General features: G+C 35.0%; 1 protein-coding gene, 2 long non-coding RNA genes and 1 pseudogene across 8 annotated transcripts; 1 reads left to right on the top strand and 3 right to left on the bottom strand.

The window, feature by feature from the left end:
• Nucleotides 1-20,726, bottom strand: part of LOC136233723 (uncharacterized) — a 149,433-nt pseudogene that overhangs the window by 7,288 nt on the left and 121,419 nt on the right.
• LOC136233050 (uncharacterized) lies at nt 1,111-5,591 on the bottom strand. 2 transcript variants are annotated; one of them, XR_010690668.1, is made up of 3 exons: nt 5,390-5,591; nt 1,539-2,297; nt 1,111-1,456 (listed from the first exon to the last, which is right to left on the bottom strand). It is a non-coding gene; the product is annotated as an uncharacterized lncRNA (long non-coding RNA). The 2 variants fall into 2 exon arrangements; XR_010690667.1 differs by lacking the exons at nt 1,111-1,456; nt 1,539-2,297 and adding exons at nt 2,313-3,101; nt 3,195-3,491 and having other exon boundaries at nt 5,390-5,552.
• Nucleotides 8,517-10,659, bottom strand: LOC136233066 (uncharacterized). 2 transcript variants are annotated; one of them, XR_010690674.1, is made up of 3 exons: nt 10,510-10,659; nt 9,261-10,115; nt 8,517-9,170 (listed from the first exon to the last, which is right to left on the bottom strand). It is a non-coding gene; the product is annotated as an uncharacterized lncRNA (long non-coding RNA). The 2 variants fall into 2 exon arrangements; XR_010690675.1 differs by having other exon boundaries at nt 9,261-10,190; nt 10,510-10,641.
• On the top strand, nt 12,206-18,011 carry LOC136233218 (mitochondrial inner membrane protease ATP23-like). Of its 4 annotated transcripts, XM_066022829.1 has the most exons (7): nt 12,211-12,306; nt 13,956-14,031; nt 15,574-15,736; nt 15,908-16,029; nt 16,502-16,639; nt 16,760-16,843; nt 17,699-18,011. In XM_066022829.1, the coding sequence occupies exons 3-7, from the start codon at nt 15,652-15,654 to the stop codon at nt 17,831-17,833; spliced, it is 564 nt and encodes a 187-aa protein (XP_065878901.1). In that variant the 5' UTR covers nt 12,211-12,306; nt 13,956-14,031; nt 15,574-15,651; the 3' UTR covers nt 17,834-18,011. The 4 variants fall into 4 exon arrangements, with proteins under 4 accessions (XP_065878899.1, XP_065878902.1, XP_065878901.1 ...); XM_066022827.1 differs by lacking the exon at nt 13,956-14,031 and having other exon boundaries at nt 12,206-12,306; XM_066022830.1 differs by lacking the exon at nt 13,956-14,031 and having other exon boundaries at nt 12,206-12,306; nt 17,656-18,011.

Below are 20,726 nucleotides of genomic sequence, written 5' to 3'. Positions count from 1 at the left end.
GAACCGTAGAAATCTCTCTGGGTCGGAGCAGATTCCTACCTTAATCAAATTAGTATTTTATATCCGATAAGCCGCGGTCACGATCGTATCATCCGTAAAAACTAATTCTTTCAAGTGTTAAACAAAGTTTCTTTATAAATATGATTGTATAAAACGTTTTAATAAAAACACCAATTTATCATTTTGAAAATCATTTTGTCAGAACAATATCAAAATAACAACAGGAAGAATGTATTGAATAAAATAAATGTATTATTAGTGAATTGTTAATCTTCACAAGTTAACAGAGAGGAAGAAACATGGATAGCATTTTGACGAAATCTTTGAGATCCGGATTGTCAATCTTTCCCTCAAACTCCGTAGGTTTGTCAGACCCTTTTGCGCTTCAGCCGTTAGTTCTTCTCGCTGAATCTTCGGAATAGAGATCGGTCGGTCCTCTACCAGAATGAAAACTTGTCTCTAATCAACCTTTGAAACTAAACTAATACTACTGTGTTTATAACTAATCTAATAACAACTTGTGTACATCAAGTTTGTTTGTACATAAATGAAATCTAACTCTCTAACTCTTTCTGAATCAGAGTTTCTTCAACATAACAACTCTCTAATTTCTCGGTATTTTTCCAACTTAACCAACAACATTGATTTCTGAAATGGATCACTTATTTATAGTTGGTGAAGGGTTGTAATTGAAGGGTCGTGTCCGCTGGTGAAGGGTCGCTTTTATCCAAACGAACAGACGCGTTTTTTTGGATTTAAACATGTGAAATCTGTGCAGAATTCTTCGCTATCTCATATGAAATTCTGAGAATCTCAACCGCGACAGGGGGTGAAGGGGCGAGCTGACGAACGTCAAATTTTAGCGATTGAGGTTCGTCTATCGCGATTGAGATTTTGAGAATCTCAATCGCGATAGGGGCATTTCTCCTTGTCCTTCGGCTGCTTCTTGCGTCGGTCTTCTGATTTACACGTATTTTCGACACGTAACTTAGGTTTTTCCCTCATTTTTGCTCCGTTTTAGCTCCTATTTGGATTTAACCGAATAATAAAGTACCTTGCATCAAAGAAGTAAATAAAGACGTAACTCTAAATGAATATAATTAGCACGATTTCAATGTATTTATATATGATATTTTATGTATATTTTGGGCTTAACACCCAAGCATGGACAGTCTTATGAAATTATGAAGCATGAAAGTAGAAACAATAATCGACATTTGATACTTTTTTGACATTTGAGACATATTGTGGAGCACTTTCCACCTTTTCTTTAATTGTCCAAACGCCATTTCTACTTTCATTCTTAATGACGAATGTAGATGGTTGTAATGTTCTTCCATTCCTCTAGGTTTTCCACACCTAAACTCCGGCATATGACATCTAACTCCAAAGTCTCCGATTGGGGACAAATATGCAAGCGTATTTGGATATCCCGAGTCCACCATATAATATTTTCCTACAAATTATGAGAAGAAAAAAAATTAGAATCAATGGTATGTTTGTTATAGAAATCAAAAAAATTATAAATATAACTTTACCTTCAGGTGGATGCGGAAAACAATATTTTGAATCAGATAAATAATCATTCCATACTGTAACATCATGCACACTTCCTTCCCAACCGACATTAATGAATGTGAAAATTCTATCAAATGAACAACAAGCCAATACATTCCAACTTTTGTTTCCATGGTGATCTCGAAATGGCACACCTTCCTCGTCACTAATAATTGCTTTTATATGAGTTCCATCTAGAGCCCCAACAACATCCTAATGTAGAACAATACAAATATAATGTAGAACATTACCTTAAAATAAGGCCAATAACGTGAGCCTTCTGCTACTTCCAGAGGAATCTCTAACAAATCACGATGCAGTCTGATGATATCGAACGATGATATGACCAAAGCATCCAACACCTTTCTGAAATACTTGCTTATTGTAGATATAGAATGCCTAAATGTATCGCCCACATCACGATAAGAAACTCCTTTGGCTAATATGTATAAACAAATGCCAACTTGCTCAACCACGGATATATTTTTACTATCTGCTAACAAATTTCTATCAACCATCAAATTCACCAATTTTACGAACATATCTCTATCAAGTCGTAGCTGCTCTTTACACGACATAGGAGTTTCATTCAACAACCTATGTACATGTATTCACCAGCACTTTCTCCTTCAGTTCTGTGAGGTTGTCTTAGTGTTGATGAATCAGGAGGTGGTTGGAGTGACCTCCTCATTTCTTCTAATGCAATAATCATAGCTGCTCGTCTAATGTTATCTTGCATTCTACATACGTCAAACAATTAAATATGTAAGGCTGTTAAATAACATCAAACAAATATCCAACTAAAATAAAATACATAGCATAAAGTTTCAACTTAAATGAAGTACATAACAAGAAGTGTCAATCAAACCAAAAAACACACAACAAAAAGTACCAATTTAAATAAAGTACACAACACAAAGATTAAACATCATCATCACAGAGGACAATCCATAGCGTCATCCAGGCCAAGGTCCTTAAAAAATCCACCTCTAATTATCATTTCGGAGTGCTAAGAAATTGTCAGCATATTTCTCCTCATTCAAGTACCTAATAGCAGTCACAAAGTACTGATCACCCCATATCTCAAGGACTCCCATTGATGAAAGAGTATCACTAACCCTTTGAGCCTTTGAAGTGCTACTAGATGAACTAACGCAACTACTAGACAAAAGTTAGATAACAATATCAAAACTAGTTTGCCTTCTTTTAAATTCACTTTAAGTTATAGTCTCTTCACTTTTTCGTTTGGAGGAGGTGGCACGAGATACTTTTCATATAGAAGACTTTGGAGGGGAGATACTTTTGGCGACGGATGGAAATACTACGTCATTATGTTCATTCTCATCCGTTTCACTATCTCTAGAACCTTCTTCATCATCAATGGTCAAATCCTCCACGTTTTTTTTGTTAAATATGAATCGGTTTTTACCATCGCGGGTGCAAAGTTACCACCAACACCATGAGCAGTTTGACCACCAAAGACCACGTAGCAAATCAACATTCGCCAACTCCTTCTTAGCCAATGCTAATCCATGCTTGCTATTCTTCATCAATAAAAAAATTTCATATTTCAAAATACATACTTAATATTATAATTCAATTCAATTAAATCATATAAGAAAAGTAAAGGTTCATACCTGCAAGTAAGCATGCCATCGCTCTAGGGACTTTTCTTGGACATCCACAGAACCCGTTCTAGGGTCGTAAGCTATGCCGGTCAAACGTTGCAATTCCTCCCAAGTTTTAAACTTTTCTTTCTAGTTGGTAAAATGATTATACGCTTGTCTATGTTTAATATTCTCTCCTGATTGTGAATTAAAAAGTTTGGCAATAGTTGTCCAACTATACTTAGTATTTCCTTTAGCTTTATGCTCTGCCAAAATATTAAGCAACTTTCTTGTTTTTTCATCATCCCACTGTATCCTAACCATTATCTTTATCCACAAAAACAAAAAACATTAAACAAGCAAAATATACCAAATAACCATAATATATCAAATAATAAAAGTATACCATAATATACCATAAAATACCATATATACAAAAAATGTCGTAATATACATAATATATAAAAACATACCATAATATACCAAAAAATGCCGTAATATACATAATATACCAAAAAATACCAAATATACCATAATTTTCCAAAAAAGTACCATAATATATATAATATATAAAAAAAATACCATAATATACCAAAAAATTCCATAATATACATAATATATACAAATATACCATAATATACCAAAAAATACCATGATATATCATATATACCGAATACACCATAATTTTTCAAAAAAAATACCATAATATATATAATATAAAAAATACCATAATATATCAAAAAATGCCATAATATACCTAATATATAAAAATATACCATAATATACCAAAAAATACCATAATATATCATATTTACCAACAACAACAACAACAACAACAACAAAGCCTTAGTCCCGAAATGATTCGGGGTCGGCTAACATGAACCATCATATAAAACCGTGAAAGTCAAGTCGTGTCAGCGACACAGATTCGCTCCCTCCAATCCGTCCTATCCACTACCATATTTTCCTCAATTCCCAGTAAACTCATATCACTCTCGATCACCCTCCTCCAAGTTTGCTTAGGTCTTCCCCTACCCCTCACCACTACATCCCTTTGCCACTCTTCGGTTCTCCTAACCGGCGCATCAAGCGCTCTACGTCTCACATGGCCAAACCACCTTAGTCGGTTTTCTCTCATTTTATTCTCAATAGATGTGACCCCTACTTTTGTCCTAATTATTTCATTACGCACCCGGTCCTTTCTCGTATGACCACACATCCATCTCAACATACGCATCTCCGCCACCGACATCTTATGGATGTGGCAGTGTTTCACTGCCCAACACTCCGTACCATATAACAATGCTGGTCTAATTGCCGTCCGGTAGAATTTTCCCTTCAATCTATTAGGCATGCCGGGATCACAAAGGAAACCCGTAGCACTCTTCCACTTCGACCAACCAGCTTTAATCCTATGAGCAACATCTCCATCTACTTCTCCATCCGTTTGGATAATAGATCCTAAATACCGGAAGCAATCCGAGGCCTGAACAACTCTCCCATCTAGGGTGATTGTCCCTGCCTCCCTACTCCTACGGCCGCTAAACTTACACTCCAAATATTTTGTCTTACTTCGACTCAACTTAAAGCCTCTAGATTCTAGAGTTTGTCTCCATAGTTCCAACTTCCTCTCCACTCCTTCTTTCGTCTCATCAACCAACACGATATCATCTGCAAACAGCATGCACCATGGTATACCCAAAAATAACATAATATATCATAACATACCAAAAAATGTCATAACATACATAATATACAAAAGTATACCATAATATATCAAAAAATAACATAATATATCATACATACCAAAAAAATGCCATAATATATATAGTATATAAATGTATACCATAATATACCAAAAATATACATAATATATCGAAAAATAACATAATATATCATAAAAATATTTTTCAAAATATTCTATCAATAAAAATATATACATATTAACAAATGATTGAGATCCAATTTTATTAAAAAAAAAGGTTTCACATCTGAAATATAAAATAATAATAAAAGATTATCATTACAAGCACCAATTTCCATTCAAGAACTATTAAAGATTAAAGAATATAAATATTTAATTTCTAATAATCTTTATTATTGTGCACAAGTTGACTATTATGCACAAGTTGACTATTATTATGCACAAGTTGACTATTATTATGCACAAGTTGAATAATAATTTTTACTATTAAAAATACCATAGCTTTTCCAAAAATAATTACCTCAATCGCCGCTGGAGGTAGAGGACGAAGCAGGAGAGATGTAGATGGACGGTGGTGGTGGCGGCGATCGCTGTAGGTAGCGACAGCAACAGGGGAAAGGTGATGGGTGGCGAATGAGATGAATGCCATATTATGTAATGTAAGAGATGGGTTATATAAATTATAAATGGTAGAGTTGCAATAATTAATATTTATAATAAATTGTACACAATAAATTATGAGTGGTAGGTTGCATAGAATTCAGCCGCCCAAAACCACCAATAACATCAAAGTAAATTCAACCACCCAACACCACCAATAATATCAAAGTAAATTCAGCCACTCATATATGCCGTTTGAAATTTGTAATAAATTTTACCCATAACGTCTCAAATCGTGCAATTTTATCCCTAATGTTGGAAGTCAATAGCAATTTGACCCCTAACATTGATAAATTGAGTTAAGAGTTTGTATTCACATGGAAATTTATATTTAGACGTTAGGGGTAAAATTACTCCTGACCCAAAACGTTAGGAGTATTTTTGCACCTTAACCCTTAATTGTAGTAAAAAGTTAAGAGTTTGTATTTATATAAAAATTTGTATTTAATTTCATAGACTTTAAATTATATGTAAATTTGTATTTATATGTAATTTATATTTTTAATTTAAATTAGACTCATTTTTATTTAATTTCATAGGTTTTTATTGAACTGAGCTTTTATTTGATATTCAATTTAGTTTAATCTTTAATAATATATTTATTTATTATTGATATTATTATTATTAGAACCATTATTATTATTATAAGCTTATTATTGTCCAATATTATCATTAAAATTATTTTAAAGTCTAATATCATCATTATTGTTAAGTTCGGTTAAGTTCAATATCATTCAGTTAAGTTCAGTAGCATTCAGTTAAATTCAGTATTCAGTAGCATTCAGTTCAATTTAGTTCAGTTCAGTAGCATTTAGTTCAGTTCAGTTTAGTTTTTTCAGTGATAAAGAACAGAGCCTAATTTAAGTCAAAAGTTGTAAAACACACAAAAAACTCCTAATTCTAATAACATCTAATTCCAAAATAAAACCTAGTTAACATATCAAACGAGCACCATCATCAATCCAAATCCTCATCATCAAGCTCCATCTCATCATTGATGTTTTCCTCTTCTTCATCCTTGTATTCATCATCTTTATATTCATCCATATCCTCCTCCTCCTCCTCATCTTCTTCCTCATCATCTCTAGAAGAGGATTGACTATTCTTACACGAGATGTATTTCCTCTCACATATGTCTTTGTAGACCTAGCAGACACAACACTTTTACTTTTTGCCCTAGTTCTATAGGCATCTTCTTCCACTCCACTAGCTCTAGTAACCAAATCCCATCTCAAATACTAAATCATCATCATCATCATTACCACCATCACCACCATCTCTTTCCATTGTACCCGTCAACCACTCATTACTATCATTGATATCTTGCAAAGAAATAGGATCAATGCGATCTCGTTCATCAAATTGACGTTTCAACGCTCGAGTATACTTGATATAAACCAAGTCATTCATACATGTTTGAGCTAGTTGATTTCTTTTTTTTTTTGCTATGAACCTACAAAACAATAATTAAAAAAATAACAACACTTTTATGATCATTTGAACTATGTCAAAACCTAAAGTAATCAAATAAGTGAAAAAGTTATATTTATATTTATAAAACTTACATGCTCAAAAATACTCCAATTCCGCTCACAACCGGATGCACTACAAGTGAGACTAATCACTTTCCCTGCAAATTTTTGCAATTGTGGAGTACATGATCCATATGTCTCCCACCATGCAACTAAAGAAAGAAAATTACAAACAAGTATTAAAATGCAATCAAGTTGTTAAATAATAAATATGAAGGTGTAAATGTTTAGAAACTTATATATTTGGGCTCATTGTCTGTCTATGCCTAATTGTCATCTTCATTTTGAATAGATCAGTACTATAATTTTGATACAAAATCAGTTGCTCACCGATCTTGTCTTGTTCATCTTCACTTTCTACCAATCTTTCCAACGCTTTCAAATAGCCTTTTTTAATCTCACCATTTTTATCTGGTGCACGAAAGAATTCTGGATTTAAAAGGAATCCAGCTGCATATAGTGGTTGGTGGAGTTGCCTATCCCATTATGATCAATGATATCATAGATATTTTAATGACTATCTAGATCAGAGTTGAAGGCTTTTGCTATTGCCTATTTAGCCCTTTCCATAGCCTCATAGATATATCTACAGGTGGCAATGGAGCAGGGAAAAACCAAAAACCGTGGGGATCTGAATCGATGGGACCGAGGAAAAACCAAAATTTTTGGGTGCAGGGCTGGAGGCGGGGGAAATTTTAGCCCCGAATATTAAAATTGGATGGGGGTGGGTGTTATTATCCCTGAACTGTGGGGATCCGCAGACAGTACTCGAAAAACCGACCATAAAATCTCTGAAAAATCCTTGAATATAAAATAATATATTAGTTAACCCTAAATAAATTCATATCCTATTTTCTTATTAGGTTCTATTTCAATAATAACAATTTTTACTTTTTTAGAGTGAGTGCAAAATTTTTCTACTTATCCATGTGCAATTAGTGGCAATGTAGACTTGACTTGGTAAAAAAAGCTATTGTAGAACCTATCTGGTATCATTGATCTTTGGTCACAGTTGCATCTATAAATGCTAGTGTTTTTCCTTTTTGTGAAGGTTCAAACAATGTATAATGTATGAATTAATTGAGACTTTAGATTTGTTGGTTATGGTCCTTATGGAAATAAGCAGATCCTTACTTCTCTTTACGTTGAAGTCAATTATTTAATACCACAGCTTTAGCACATAATAATCAGGATGCAAAATCTTTTAGTTATATGCATGTGTTATGGGTTATATTTTCATTTTCTTATTAATCGAATAGAAGATGTGATGGATTCTCACCTTCTATGCTTTCACCAAATCAATGAAGGTTAATGCTTTATAATGAAGGTTAATGTTGATTTTGTAGGTGAATGATGAATAAATTTAGTCATTTTGATTCGTTTACGAATAACGATGTTCATGGAAGTATTAGTAATAACTGGTGTATACTAGTGTTATTGGTAAATCAATATTAAATTGCAATTTCTTTTATAAAATGGTTAATAAACTTTTAAATTTTATTTGGGGATTGGGGATTCTCCATTACCCGTGGACAACCGGACGGGCAGGTATGGATACCAAAAAATCCCCGAACATCTTTTTGGGGATTCCTTGAAACCGCCCCTGAAAATATTAGGGGCGAAATGGGGGATGCAAAACCGCCCGCCCCGCCGTTGCCACCCCTAGATATATCCCATGGCTGGTTTTTTCTCACCATCCACCAATCGGAATACATGGACTAAAAGGCCAAATATCTTCAAGATATACAAAACATGTCTCCAAGAGTTTATGCTCAAGACATATGCCGACACATTTTTTGCACCAACTTGTTTTGCCCACTTACTTTTGGTCCACTCATCAGATAAAAACATTCTTCGCAAATTAGCCTTCAACCTATTCATACGTTGAAGCGTGACATAAGAAGTGGCAAATCTTGTGATACCGGGTCGTATAAGCTCTAGGTGCCTAGTGAAACTTCTCAATAAATTTATAACCGTTCAACTTAATGGCTTTCTTCACCGTCTTACTAACAACCTCCAACTTGCCAATATCTTCCAATATCAAATCAATACAATGAGCTACACATAGAGTCTAATGCAAGTTTGGCCTCTTTACCTCCAAAAGTCTCCCTGTAAAAAAATAACAATTAATAAAAGGTTACAAACTATTTAAGTGTAAATAAGAAACTTATTAATAAGAATTAATAATAATAGTAGTACTTGGAAGCACATTTGATGCTGCACTGTCAGTAATAAACTGAACCACATTCTTCTCCCCAACTTTGAGCACCATCCGGTCAAATAATTCATATAACTTCTAGCCGTTCTTTGAATAATCAGAAGCATCAACATATTCAATAAAAGCAGTCCCTTTATGTGAATTAACTAAGAAATTAATCAAAGTTCTTCGCCTCTTGTCTGTCCAACCATCCGCCATAATTGAGCACTCATGCTTCTCCGATTCTTCTTCATACGATCTCATTTCAAGCTTCACTTTCTTAACTTCTTGTTTCAAAAGAGGGACTCGAACTTCATAAATGCTAGGCGACTTGATTCCCACACCATATTGTCCAACAGACTCAAGCATCACAACAAATCTAGGATAAGTTACAACATTGAAAGGAATTGTCGCATCATACATCCACCTAGCTATATCCGCACAAGCTTTCCCTCGAAGCTATTTTTTGCATATTTCATTAATGGTGGTTTGCCTCAACTTTCTATCTTTGAGGGCTTTTTTAGCATGAGGAGTAAAACAACATCCATTGGACCCTTTAGCTTTGGTTTTTTTCCTACGCACTGATTTAATACTGTTAGGCTCTCCAAGATCATCAACCTCAGTCTCATCATCCCCAAAACTATCTAAATTAGTAAAATCAACATCAATATGCTCATCAACAACCTTACTTGCCTTCTTTGATATCATATAATCTCGAATTTCTTGGCGTACATGTGGTGGACATCTCTCACACTTCTTGACATTAGTGTTTTCTCCAACAATATGATGATTAACTCTACATATCCCTCCTTTTTAGATAAAATCACAAAAATTACACCTTAGATCATTTGAATTCCCTGCATTTCCAACAAGGATCAGTTCTTTTTGTAGTTTTGGATGCATTAGAATTGCTAATACTCATGATGAGCAACCTACAAAATTTGGACAAAAGCTAAAAAAAAACAACTAATAGTAAACTTAACAAAATTAATAGATAATCATAGAAGTTTCAAGTTAGAACACCCAAAAACAAACTTTCTGACCTAAAAAAATGGACATCATAACATTTAGAATAAGAAATAAGTAAGAAATAGAAATAAACAAAGAAGAGAAGAAAAGAGATCATGAAACAAAAAAATTGGGCAGCATAGCATTTAGAAAGTAAGAGAATGAAGAAACAAAGAAGAGAAGAGAAGTAAGAAATTAGTCAATATTGAGAAAAGAGAAAAGATGAAGATGAGAAGTACATACCTTTAATTGCTGGCTGAAATCGTTGAAGTTGGAGTCTCGAGGAGTATCAATGTCTTGCCATTTGAGCAGAAGGAAGAGAATTGATCTTTTTTCTATCGGCATAAGCTTTTCCAATTGCTTCTAATTATAACCTAGAAACCGTAATGTCTTTCTTTTGTAAAGACTAAATCACATTTTCGGCCCTTATTAACTTAAGAAAATTTCTTTCCCCCCTATTTACTTATATTTTTTTTCTCCCCCAGAAACTGTTCTACAGTTCGCCCAACTACCTCAAGCGGCCGCCTCTCGCCCTGTACCGCCTCTCGCATGCGCCCAAGAGGCGACCACCTGAGGAATTTCACCCGCCTTCTTTGACAGAATGCGGGGCTACAAGGCGACCCAGGCGATCGCCTTGCACAATTGTGATTTAATTGATTGTCTATAATTTATTGATGGTTTCTTTAGTTTTTAATTGTGCAAGGAATAATTATTCGGAAAAAAAGTAATTAATGGGGGAAAAAGTCGGGGAACAGGGATCGATCAGAGAATCCCCATTATATCGAGGACTAGTTACTTCACTTCTTACCAATCTAGACACTCACTTGATTTGGACCAAATTACCCTCACTTTCTTCTCTTCTACGTCAGATTCACTTAAGCCATGGACTGCTCTCTCCTTTTCCTTCTCCTCCTCCATTGACGCCAGTTTTTCCCTATCAATGGCTCTTCCTGTAATTCCTCTCTCAGTTTTTCTCATTCTCTTATCTTACATAATCTATCGCCGCTTCCGTTACAAGCTTCCTCAGGGACATAGGCCATGGCCGGTGGTTAGAAACCTCTACCAAATCGAGCCTGTGAGGTTCCGATGCTTTGCGAAGTGGGTTGAGATTTACGGTCTAGTGTTATGGAGATCTCTATTTACTAGACTGTGTATTGTGCTACGCTGAGGCACGTACATTTCTTCCTCAATGGTATCCTAACAACAGCGGTCACATTTTTCTAGATGGTTGATTCATGAGATCTGAGAACTATAGCTTCTTTGAGAAGTACAAAGGGCCAGAAGATGAGTTTGTGTGGAAATACAACAAGGAAGACTTCGACATTTGGGGAATCTCTTCTCATTTCCTTTTGTTCTTTTCTGCCTAATTCACATTGTCGAGTTGTTGCGTTCTCGTGTTGCATATATAACACGACATCATATATAAAATATTATTTGTCACGTTGTCGCGTTTTCATATGTTATCTGTCATGTTATACGAAAACGCGACAACGCGACAAATAATAGTTTATATATGATGTCGCGTTATATATGTAACACGACAACTCGATAGTTGTTGGAGTTCCTCTCCGTACCGATTGGAGAATGAACCGCCTCCTAATCGTTTTGGAATTTCTGTTGAAGATGTGAGAAAAGTTTTGAGGTTAATTCAGATTACTTCAAATTCATTCATATCTGCGAAGAATTGTGTGGAAACAGAGAATAAGGAGCAGAGTTTGCCAAGATGTTGGATGAGTCCGGAAACGTCATCGTGAAAGTTGAGTTGGATTATCAAGATGAAGGAATGAAGAAGATGAGGACATTTTTGTCCAAGTATAGTGAAAGTGTCAAGATTTGTAAGATGTTAAACAACTATGCTTAATATGTAAATGAGCTTTCAAAATAGGTCGGATTTGTAATTTTCGCTAAAAAATAACCCAAAATTTATAATCTTTAGTTTTCTTCTTTCATCCCTGCCTGCGATACTAATTGAAAAAAAACCCCTAGAAAATCTCCTCCACCAGCGGCGTCTCTTCCATCCACCAGCGGCGGCTCCTCCAGGTACTTGATATCCTCTGTTTTTTTTTGCTTTTAGCCTGTTTAATCCTCCTTTGTTTGCTTCTGAAATTTCTTTGATTTTATTTACTGTTTATATTCAAATTTCTTTGGGGTTCTTTTCGATTTTATTTGCTGTTTTTTATATCCAAGGTTTCAATTTTTTCTAAGCCATGTTTTATCTAAGTTATTGTTATTGTTTGGATTTTATTTGCTGTACCTGTACATTTGCCAAACTGAAACTTGATTAGGAATATCAGTGTAGACATACAAAGATCTTGCTAGAATGAAAGATATCCCCACTACCTAGTAAATACTGAAATAAATGTCACAAAAGTATTGATTCAGATTTATTTCTGAATTCTACATTCAAGGTAAAATAAAACCACCTACATTAGTTTCAGCAGTTGATGTAGGGAAAGATTAACTGAGATCCTAGCAGTTCGGGAGATTGACCTTATATGTTGTTACAAATACAAATTACAACTAAGTATTTGTGATGATGGGTTGGAGCTTTGTTGTGTAATTGAGAATGGGGAATTTAATGGCATGGAATAATGAGCACAATCAGACCTCCCAGAAATATTACAATCCAGAAAATGGCACAAAAGGCTGCTATCAACCATGTTAGGGGCCCAGTTCGCTGAGATGCAGATGCTTGTGATCAACGAGGGAGATCCTGTTGTTCCGGGGTCGGCTTAGAATATGTTGATGCAGGCGCTCTGCTTAATGCTGATCTCTCTGTACTGACAAATTTCATGAATCCAAACAAGAAGGCTGGTGTGGACTTCAGTCACATGATCATTGATCTCTACTACGGGAATACTCTTATTGCTACCCAATATATTGAATCTTACTCAGTAGCAAAGGCGCATTCAATGTTTGCAAATATTCATATGGTAACTAGTCAGGTTCGTCTTCCGTCAGGCGAAATTACCTGGTTGCAGGAAGAGATAAGTAGAAATGCAATCATATTTAAGATGAAAGGAGCTTTTCGAGTACACGATCAAAACTTGGAAGCTTTCTTAAATACTCCTATCGGCTGTATAGTCACTGTACTATCATGATGAGTATGGTGAAATTTGCACAATGAGCTAAGTGTTTTCATGAATGAATGACGATGGATACAAAGGAAGATGCTGAATCACATGAAGAGGGAAACAACATAGCAGCAGCCACTAGCACCATATGTGGTGTTAGAACATGTTACAGATGAGGCATTTAAATTGGCTGGAGGAGATAGTGGTCATAATGCCTATATAGGTGACCAACCTCTTCAGCCAGTGCCTATGATGCATCGGCATTGTCAGAGTGAAACTATGACCCCAGGACATAACCGTAACAGTAGTTTTCAGAAACTGAAATCTCAGATGCAAAATGCTTGGCCTTGGGGCGGATGCTAAACATTATGATCCTTTCTTTATGGTTTGTTCCAGAATGGAGAAGGGAGAATGGAGAAGGGGCTTACACATATGAGAAGGTAGATGTGTCTGAGCAAACTATGGTTTTTTCACTGGGGAATGGGAATAAACAACTCACTTTCTTTTTCTTTTGTCTTTTTTTTCTATTGGTGAGAAAATCATTTTGTAAATGTATGAGTACTTGATCAATTCATCATCTATTTGGTTGACAAATATTATTTCTGTTTTTGACAGAGAGAAATAAGGTAGAGGGAGGAGTTAGAGAATGAAAGTGAGAGGGAAAAGGAAAGAAGGAAGGAGGAAGAAAAGGGTAATTTTATATTAGGTGGTCAAATTTTGACTTTTTGACCTGCCAAAAGGTTGATGTGTTACATTGAGTTCGTGTTGACTTGTCATTTTTACCTGCTAGTGGGAGATAATCTATAAGTTCGTACATATGTGGGAGACAACTCGAATGTTGTATACCAAAGTGTGTGAAGTGAGAAATTTTTTTTCACCATTGATGAAATTTAACCGATGTAATTTACCCAATAAAATATTAACGGTGCACAAGATAATGTTAGCTAAGGTTCTTTAGCCAGTTTTGTTACTTCTCTTCTCAGCCGTGCTCCACTCCTCTTCTCCGAAACACCCTCTTTCCCAAATAAGCTCGTCGCTCCTCTTCATCGGTCTTCCTCCTCCCTCGTCTTCGTCCCTCCCCATATTGCATCGCGAATCTGTTTGTCATAACTTGAGCTTCTGTCTTCAGACTTCTGTGGACGAACCAGTTAGCTTTGTTCAGAATCCCTTCACAGGCCAAAGCGGACTCCATCTTTTCGTTCTACTTCACTGCCTGATCACTATCCACTAATTTTGACTTGAAAGGTTAGATTTGAAGCAAAATCGAAAATCTGCCTTCTTGAATTCATGAATAGCTTAGGTCATTTATTGTTGAGTTTGAATACCTTGCAATTTTTTCCTTGAATAACTTAAGCAACCTGTTAATTTTGGATTAATAATTTGATTTAAATGGTTGAATGGTTCTGTAATCTGTTGAATTTGTTTTTGTTTTTGTGAATTTGTTTTTGTTTGTGGGTGATCAATGTTCAACGGTTTTGTTCTGTTGGTTCAACGGTTTTGTTATGTTGTTTAAAGAATTATCTGCTAGTTCAAGCCTTCAAGTTTGAAAACTTTTATGTAATAATTTTTTATCCCGTTATATATGTACTGCTTCAACGGTAAACGTTGTTGTCGTGTGACCAAGAGGTCACCGGTTCGAGTCTTAGGAGCGGCCTCTTGCAAAAATAAATTGGCAGGGGAAGGCTTGCTCCCAGTACACCCTTGTGGTGGGACCCCTCCCCGGACCCTCGCTCAGCGGGGACGCGTAGTGCGACCGGGCCGCCCTTTTATATATGTACTGCTTCAGTGCCATCGAAACAAACTTCTATTGTTGGTTTCTTAAGCTTCAATTGTTTTTTTCTCCTCTTGAGTCTAGATATTGAAGATGCATGATGATCCATGACAGTTGATGATCTCAAAATAGAAAATTCTAAAAATTAATGATATTTTAAGCAACTTTAATTCTTCAAATTTGTTTGTTTCGAGGTCATTTAGGTATTTTTTTTTTGTTAGGAGAGAGAAATCGAATGTTTAGAGAGAGAAAGCTCCAAAAATTGTGATTTTGGAAAATAAAAAATGAGGTTCCATGTTTGTAAACAACTTTAATTCTTAAACATTTTCATTTTGAAGCATTAATGAAAGTTTAGTGGTGATGATATTCAAAAGTATAAAATTAAGTGTCTTTTATGTTAAATTTAGTAGTTATATTGTGAAAATGAGCAAAGTTCATTTAATTTTACATTATTAAACGCAGTTGAAGAACAAACGCAAAATGCTGAACTGTATCCCACAAAAGAAATAAACAGAAGCAGAACCCCTGTCATTTACAAGAATGGAAAACAACCCTTCCCAGAACCCTCGCCCCGGCGGCATGACAGTGGAAGAATGCAACGATAAGATTCGACAAAGTCTGCGAAGTATAATTATCTATCACTGTTATTCCTTCCCTTTCATAAATTTGACTAGGGTTTAGGGTTTTTCACATTTTGGAGAAAGAGGATTAACTGCAAAAGAATTCTAAGTCTAAGATTATGCTGCTTATCAAGTTCATCTATTGAATATTTTCCATGTCTCTTTGTTGGCTATAGATCCAATGGTGAAATTCTTGAGGGAGCATTTGGAGAAAGCATGCTGTGGAGTTGGTGACAATTTCATCAAGGCCTACGATTGTGATACGAACATCACTGGTGGTTATGTTCCCGGTGAAGGGGTAAGAATTGTTTGTTTATTTGTGCAAATTCTTTGTTAGTTTTCTTTGCATTGGCCTGTTTATCATTAGCTGTTACTGTCTATTGTACCTTGTGGAAGTTTAAGCTTTGTTTCCCCGGTCCTTGTGTGCAATTGACAGTAATAGTGGCTGCATCTTTCGTTATGTTCGTTTCAAATTGATTAATTATACTCTAGTCTAGAGTTTAGTTTCTGGTAAATAGTGAAGTAAACAAAAGTTTTGCTATGAATTATGTAAAGTTTTTCCAGAAATTGGTTGATGTAGATCATACTATTTTCATAATTTGTGAGATAAATGACATTTGTTTGATTTTTCTTCAGTTGGTCACCCTGTAGTTTTCATTTTTTCCCCCTCGAATTATTTTAAAAAAATTGTGTGCCTATTGCCATTTCTGAATTTCTGGTAATAATTAATTTATATTATGATGTTTGTTTTTCTGTCTTTGCCATGTAAGATAGTAGTGTGCCATAATCACTTGAGAATCCAAGATGAAGTCAACCAAGTGGTTATACATAAGCTGATTCATGCTTATGATCAATGTCGTGCTGCAAACTTGAACTGGTCTGATTGTGCTCATCAAGCCTGTAGCGAGGTTGGAATCACGGCTGTTACTTCCAATTCCCAACGCTTCTTTGCAATTTGTGTTTGGTGTTTCTCCATTTTGCTTTCATTTTGATACATGGTTTCTGATTCTCCTATTCTTGTGATATAGATTCGTGCTGGTAATCTAAGTGGAGATTGTCACTTTAAAAGGGAATTGTTGCGGGGTTACACGAAGTTAAGAGGTCAAGGACAAGTAAGATCTACACTATAAAAGCTTCCACACAAGCTCAAACTCCTGGTCAATATATACCTTCTTTTGCTAGTTTTATTCATAATATCCTGCATGGAAATGTCCCTATGAACTGTGTGGGTTAAATTGGTTGAGTCATGTTTTCAGCAGCATTTCTGCTCCTTTCAACTTTAAAATCTCACCTGCAGAATGAAGCAGGGCCGCTCATTAAAGGATGTGTGATAATTGAATGCAACGGGACACATTTAATGAATTTTGAATGCTTAATATGTCTTTCAGAATCACTTCGTTACTAGTGTAGAATTTAAGCATTGTTTACATCCTTGAACCTGATCTAAATTGAAGGAGGTGCCTGAAAGAAATTGATTTTAATGGACAGGTTGCCACCTAGTAATGGTTAGTTAATATGTCAGTTCCTAGTCCAAGAATGTTATTCGAGATCAGTATCTTCATAGGAGTAACTATCATGGGTTGTTTTATCACAGTCCAAAATTGCTTTTGCTACTTGGCCTGTCAAATGTAGGGAGCTGGATGGCCCAAACAATGATTATAAGCTTTGTCTTAACAGAGGGGTTCAAAGAAGAGAATGTAGGCAACAGTGATGCCTCCACAAACTGTAACCTAATTATATTAGAATTGAGCGTGAGTAATAACTATATACTGCAGATATCTCCCTCGCTATTTATAGTTTCTGTTCTTAGCGCATATTCATTTTTTTTGCTGGTCATTGAACATCTAGTGGCAAAACATTCTTTACCTACACCAACTTTACTTGAGTAGTTCTCTTACCCTAAGTGATTTTGTTCTATTTTCAGCACTTCCATCAGATCTATAAACTTTCTAATCTTGAATTTGAAGGAATGTGTGAGACGAAGAGCAATGGCAGGGGTGATGGCCAACCCAAACTGCTCAAAAGCTACTGCAGAGGACGCAATTGAAGCCGTCTGGGATGTCTGCTACAATGATACAACGCCTTTTGATAGAGCTCCTTGACATGTGGCCTCTGAATTTTTTTCCTTTAAAATAGCGTCAAAGAAGACATTAATTGGCCTTCTTGGCTCCAAGCGAACAAATTTTCAAAAGAAAAAAAAAATCATTTTTCTTGTTGAAATGGAACAACACCAAAAGGATCTATTTATGAGCATTACACTGATGTCTATTATAGTTTTTATCCAATTATTTCATTTTCTGTTTTGAGACTGTCCAAGAATAACCTCTCTTTCAGTCTGATGCTTCTGGTTTATTTTTCTGTCCAATTGGTTGACAGTGGATGGCATGAGTTGATATGTTCAATTCGAATAGTATTAGCCATCTCTCTTTTTTTGCTCTCTCTCCTAGAAAAAAAAAGGCCTGTGTATTTGCTAGGTTAGTTAATGTAGCTTAGCCAACCAATCTACATGGAAGGCATATGGGTTTCCTGAGGTCTCAAATGCTTGTGCAGCTTTCTGAAATCTCCACCCATTTGTCGTTAGCATCAATGAGGTAATTAGTGGAATATTAATCAGCTGTGTTAATGTAAAAGGCATGCTTTGTCAACTTCTTTTATTTTGATCTTGTTCCTATGAAATTGCTTAAAGCAAAAAGATTCTTGACACTTCTTTTTTCTTTTTGTGAGGCTGCAGAATTGGGTTGTACAGTAAATATTTGAATGTTTAGTAGTTGAATCTTATTTCTTGAAACTACAATGTAAACAGGAATAGCTTGAATTGACTTGAGTATGATGGACCACGTGATGGCCAATGCCTGGGAGCACCACTTTTATCTTTTTTTGAAAAATCAACAGTTTAGAAGCTTAGAAAGAACAAAAAGAAAACATAGTGGATCCTTTTCACTGTTGGAACACATTTTTTCTCATTAGTGGGTCCTTTAACCACTTGATACATTATAATATAAAAATGCAAGCAGGTATAAAGATAAAGAGAACATTGATATGAAGGTGCCTGTGCTTGTTTTGCTTAATACTTTTGCCTTTCAATATATTGTCGTTACTATTAATGGGGACGGGAATTTCAAGGTTACTTTTGCACTTTTTTTTCTTGAATAACTTATGTAACCTGTTAGTTTTGGATGAATAATTTGATTTAAATGGTTGAATGGTTCTGTAATCTGTTGAATTTGTTTTTGTTGGTGGTGATCAATGTGGTTTTGTGCTGTTGGTTCAATGGTTTTGTTCTGTTGTTTAAAGAATTATCTGCTAGTTGAAGCCTTCAAGTTTGGAAACTTTTCAAATGGCACTCATATAATTGTGCATTTGTTTGTTTTTATGGCTTTCATTTTGCCTGTTTTGCTATTCGTTTTTTCCTTCTTAATCCAAGCATTTGATTTGCAGACTTTGTTCCCCTAGAAAACAGTCTATCCCTCTCTCTATTTGTCTTTTCTGCATATTTATGCCCTTTTCTTATATTAAATGGGTAATTAAATAGAAACAAAGCACAGAGTGATAATTATAAATGTACGGGTAATTCCAATTGCGAAAGGTACCATACTCTTCTCCTACTTAGTTTTAAAACTTGATATATGTATAGCTATTACTTATTTGCAATGTTTCTCTGTATTTGCAGTTTAACAGAGCTCCGACACAAGCAAGACAAAGAAAATGAAGAAGACAAGACAAATCAAACAGATGCTACGAATAGCAAGGACCACGAGTGGTCTTTCAAAAATACTATGGAAGATATTGAAAATTTTGGTATTATCCTCCTGCTTTTGTTTCTGCTCACTGTTTATTTGCATGTTATTAGATCAACAAGGTTTTGTGCAATATCCAACGTTGTTGTGGTTCTTTATAACTTGCTATTGTTTGTATCTGTTTCATTCTAGTATGACTCTACATTTGCTTGTGTTTCCTGGAAGCTATTTATGCTTCTGCTAGTTCTGAAATGTTATATACAAATTATTGAGTAAATACTGAGTACCTAATGTTTCCAAAGTTGAAATCACATATCAAGTAGGATATTCTGATTTTGGTATGTGTTTGTTAGACATCAAAGATAGGTTTGCCAATGAGTCATGCTGGATTTCCATGTTGAAGTATTATATATTTCAACTCGTTGTTGTTAGAATCGTACGAGTCGCGAGTCGTATGATTCAATCCGTTTCTGTATGATCGGACATTGGCTGAATCGGTGGCGATCAGCTGAGTCCATCGATTCAGTTGATTCATGAACTCCATATAAAAAACATAAAATAAACTCTTTTTATTTAAAGAGTAAAAATCGTGTGCTGAACTAAAACTAATTAAAAAATTATGGAAAACTAGGAGACTCTTCGGACTTTACAAATTCGAGCGCTTTCTTTCCTTCTCTTTCTTTGTTTCTTTCATTTTCTCTTCTTCTATTTCTTTCGTTCTCTTCAACTGTCATTTTCTATTTTTTATTTTCCTTCTCTTCAACTTTCTTTCTCTGTTTTCTTTTGGTTTTGTGCAACAAAAATTCCTCCTACTCTCTTCCATTACACAAATGAAATACATCAATTGCTTGGTCATTATTATTAACTTCAAGTCTCAACCGTGCAAGTGCAGCAACATATATCAGAGATATAAATTTGATAAAAGACACTCAATTGAGGTTAGTTAATTGAACAATTTAACTGCTCGGAAAGGAATTGGAAAGTGTAGTTATGGAAGAAGAAGGTGATGATTCTTTTGACGATGAAGAATTCTTTGACAATTAGTTTTATTAGGATTGCATTAGATTTGAATTTTAACTTGATTGCTTGGTTGATAACAGATATTAAAATTGCATTTTTAGATTAATATTTAAAGTTAAACATGGTTAATATTTTATTTTTTATAATAATTTGAATTTGATATGAATCTTATTCGGTTCGATTCACGAGTCTCGATTCATAAAATGAGGATTTCGAGTCACACGTTGAATCTCGAATT

The sequence above is a fragment of the Euphorbia lathyris genome, chromosome 6 (assembly GCF_963576675.1).
Source record: "Euphorbia lathyris chromosome 6, ddEupLath1.1, whole genome shotgun sequence".
NCBI lineage: Eukaryota > Viridiplantae > Streptophyta > Magnoliopsida > Malpighiales > Euphorbiaceae > Euphorbia > Euphorbia lathyris.
This window is presented reverse-complemented; position numbering and strand designations above follow the sequence as displayed.

What these genes read in the sequence shown, in the direction of transcription:
- LOC136233218 (XM_066022827.1), top strand. Translation starts at nt 15,652, where the DNA reads ATGGAAAACAACCCTTCCCAGAACCCTCGCCCCGGCGGCATGACAGTG. An exon ending in GATTCGACAAAGTCTGCGAA is followed by an intron (nt 15,737 to 15,907) that starts GTATAATTATCT and finishes TGTTGGCTATAG; the next exon opens with ATCCAATGGTGAAATTCTTG. An exon ending in GTTATGTTCCCGGTGAAGGG is followed by an intron (nt 16,030 to 16,501) that starts GTAAGAATTGTT and finishes TTGCCATGTAAG; the next exon opens with ATAGTAGTGTGCCATAATCA.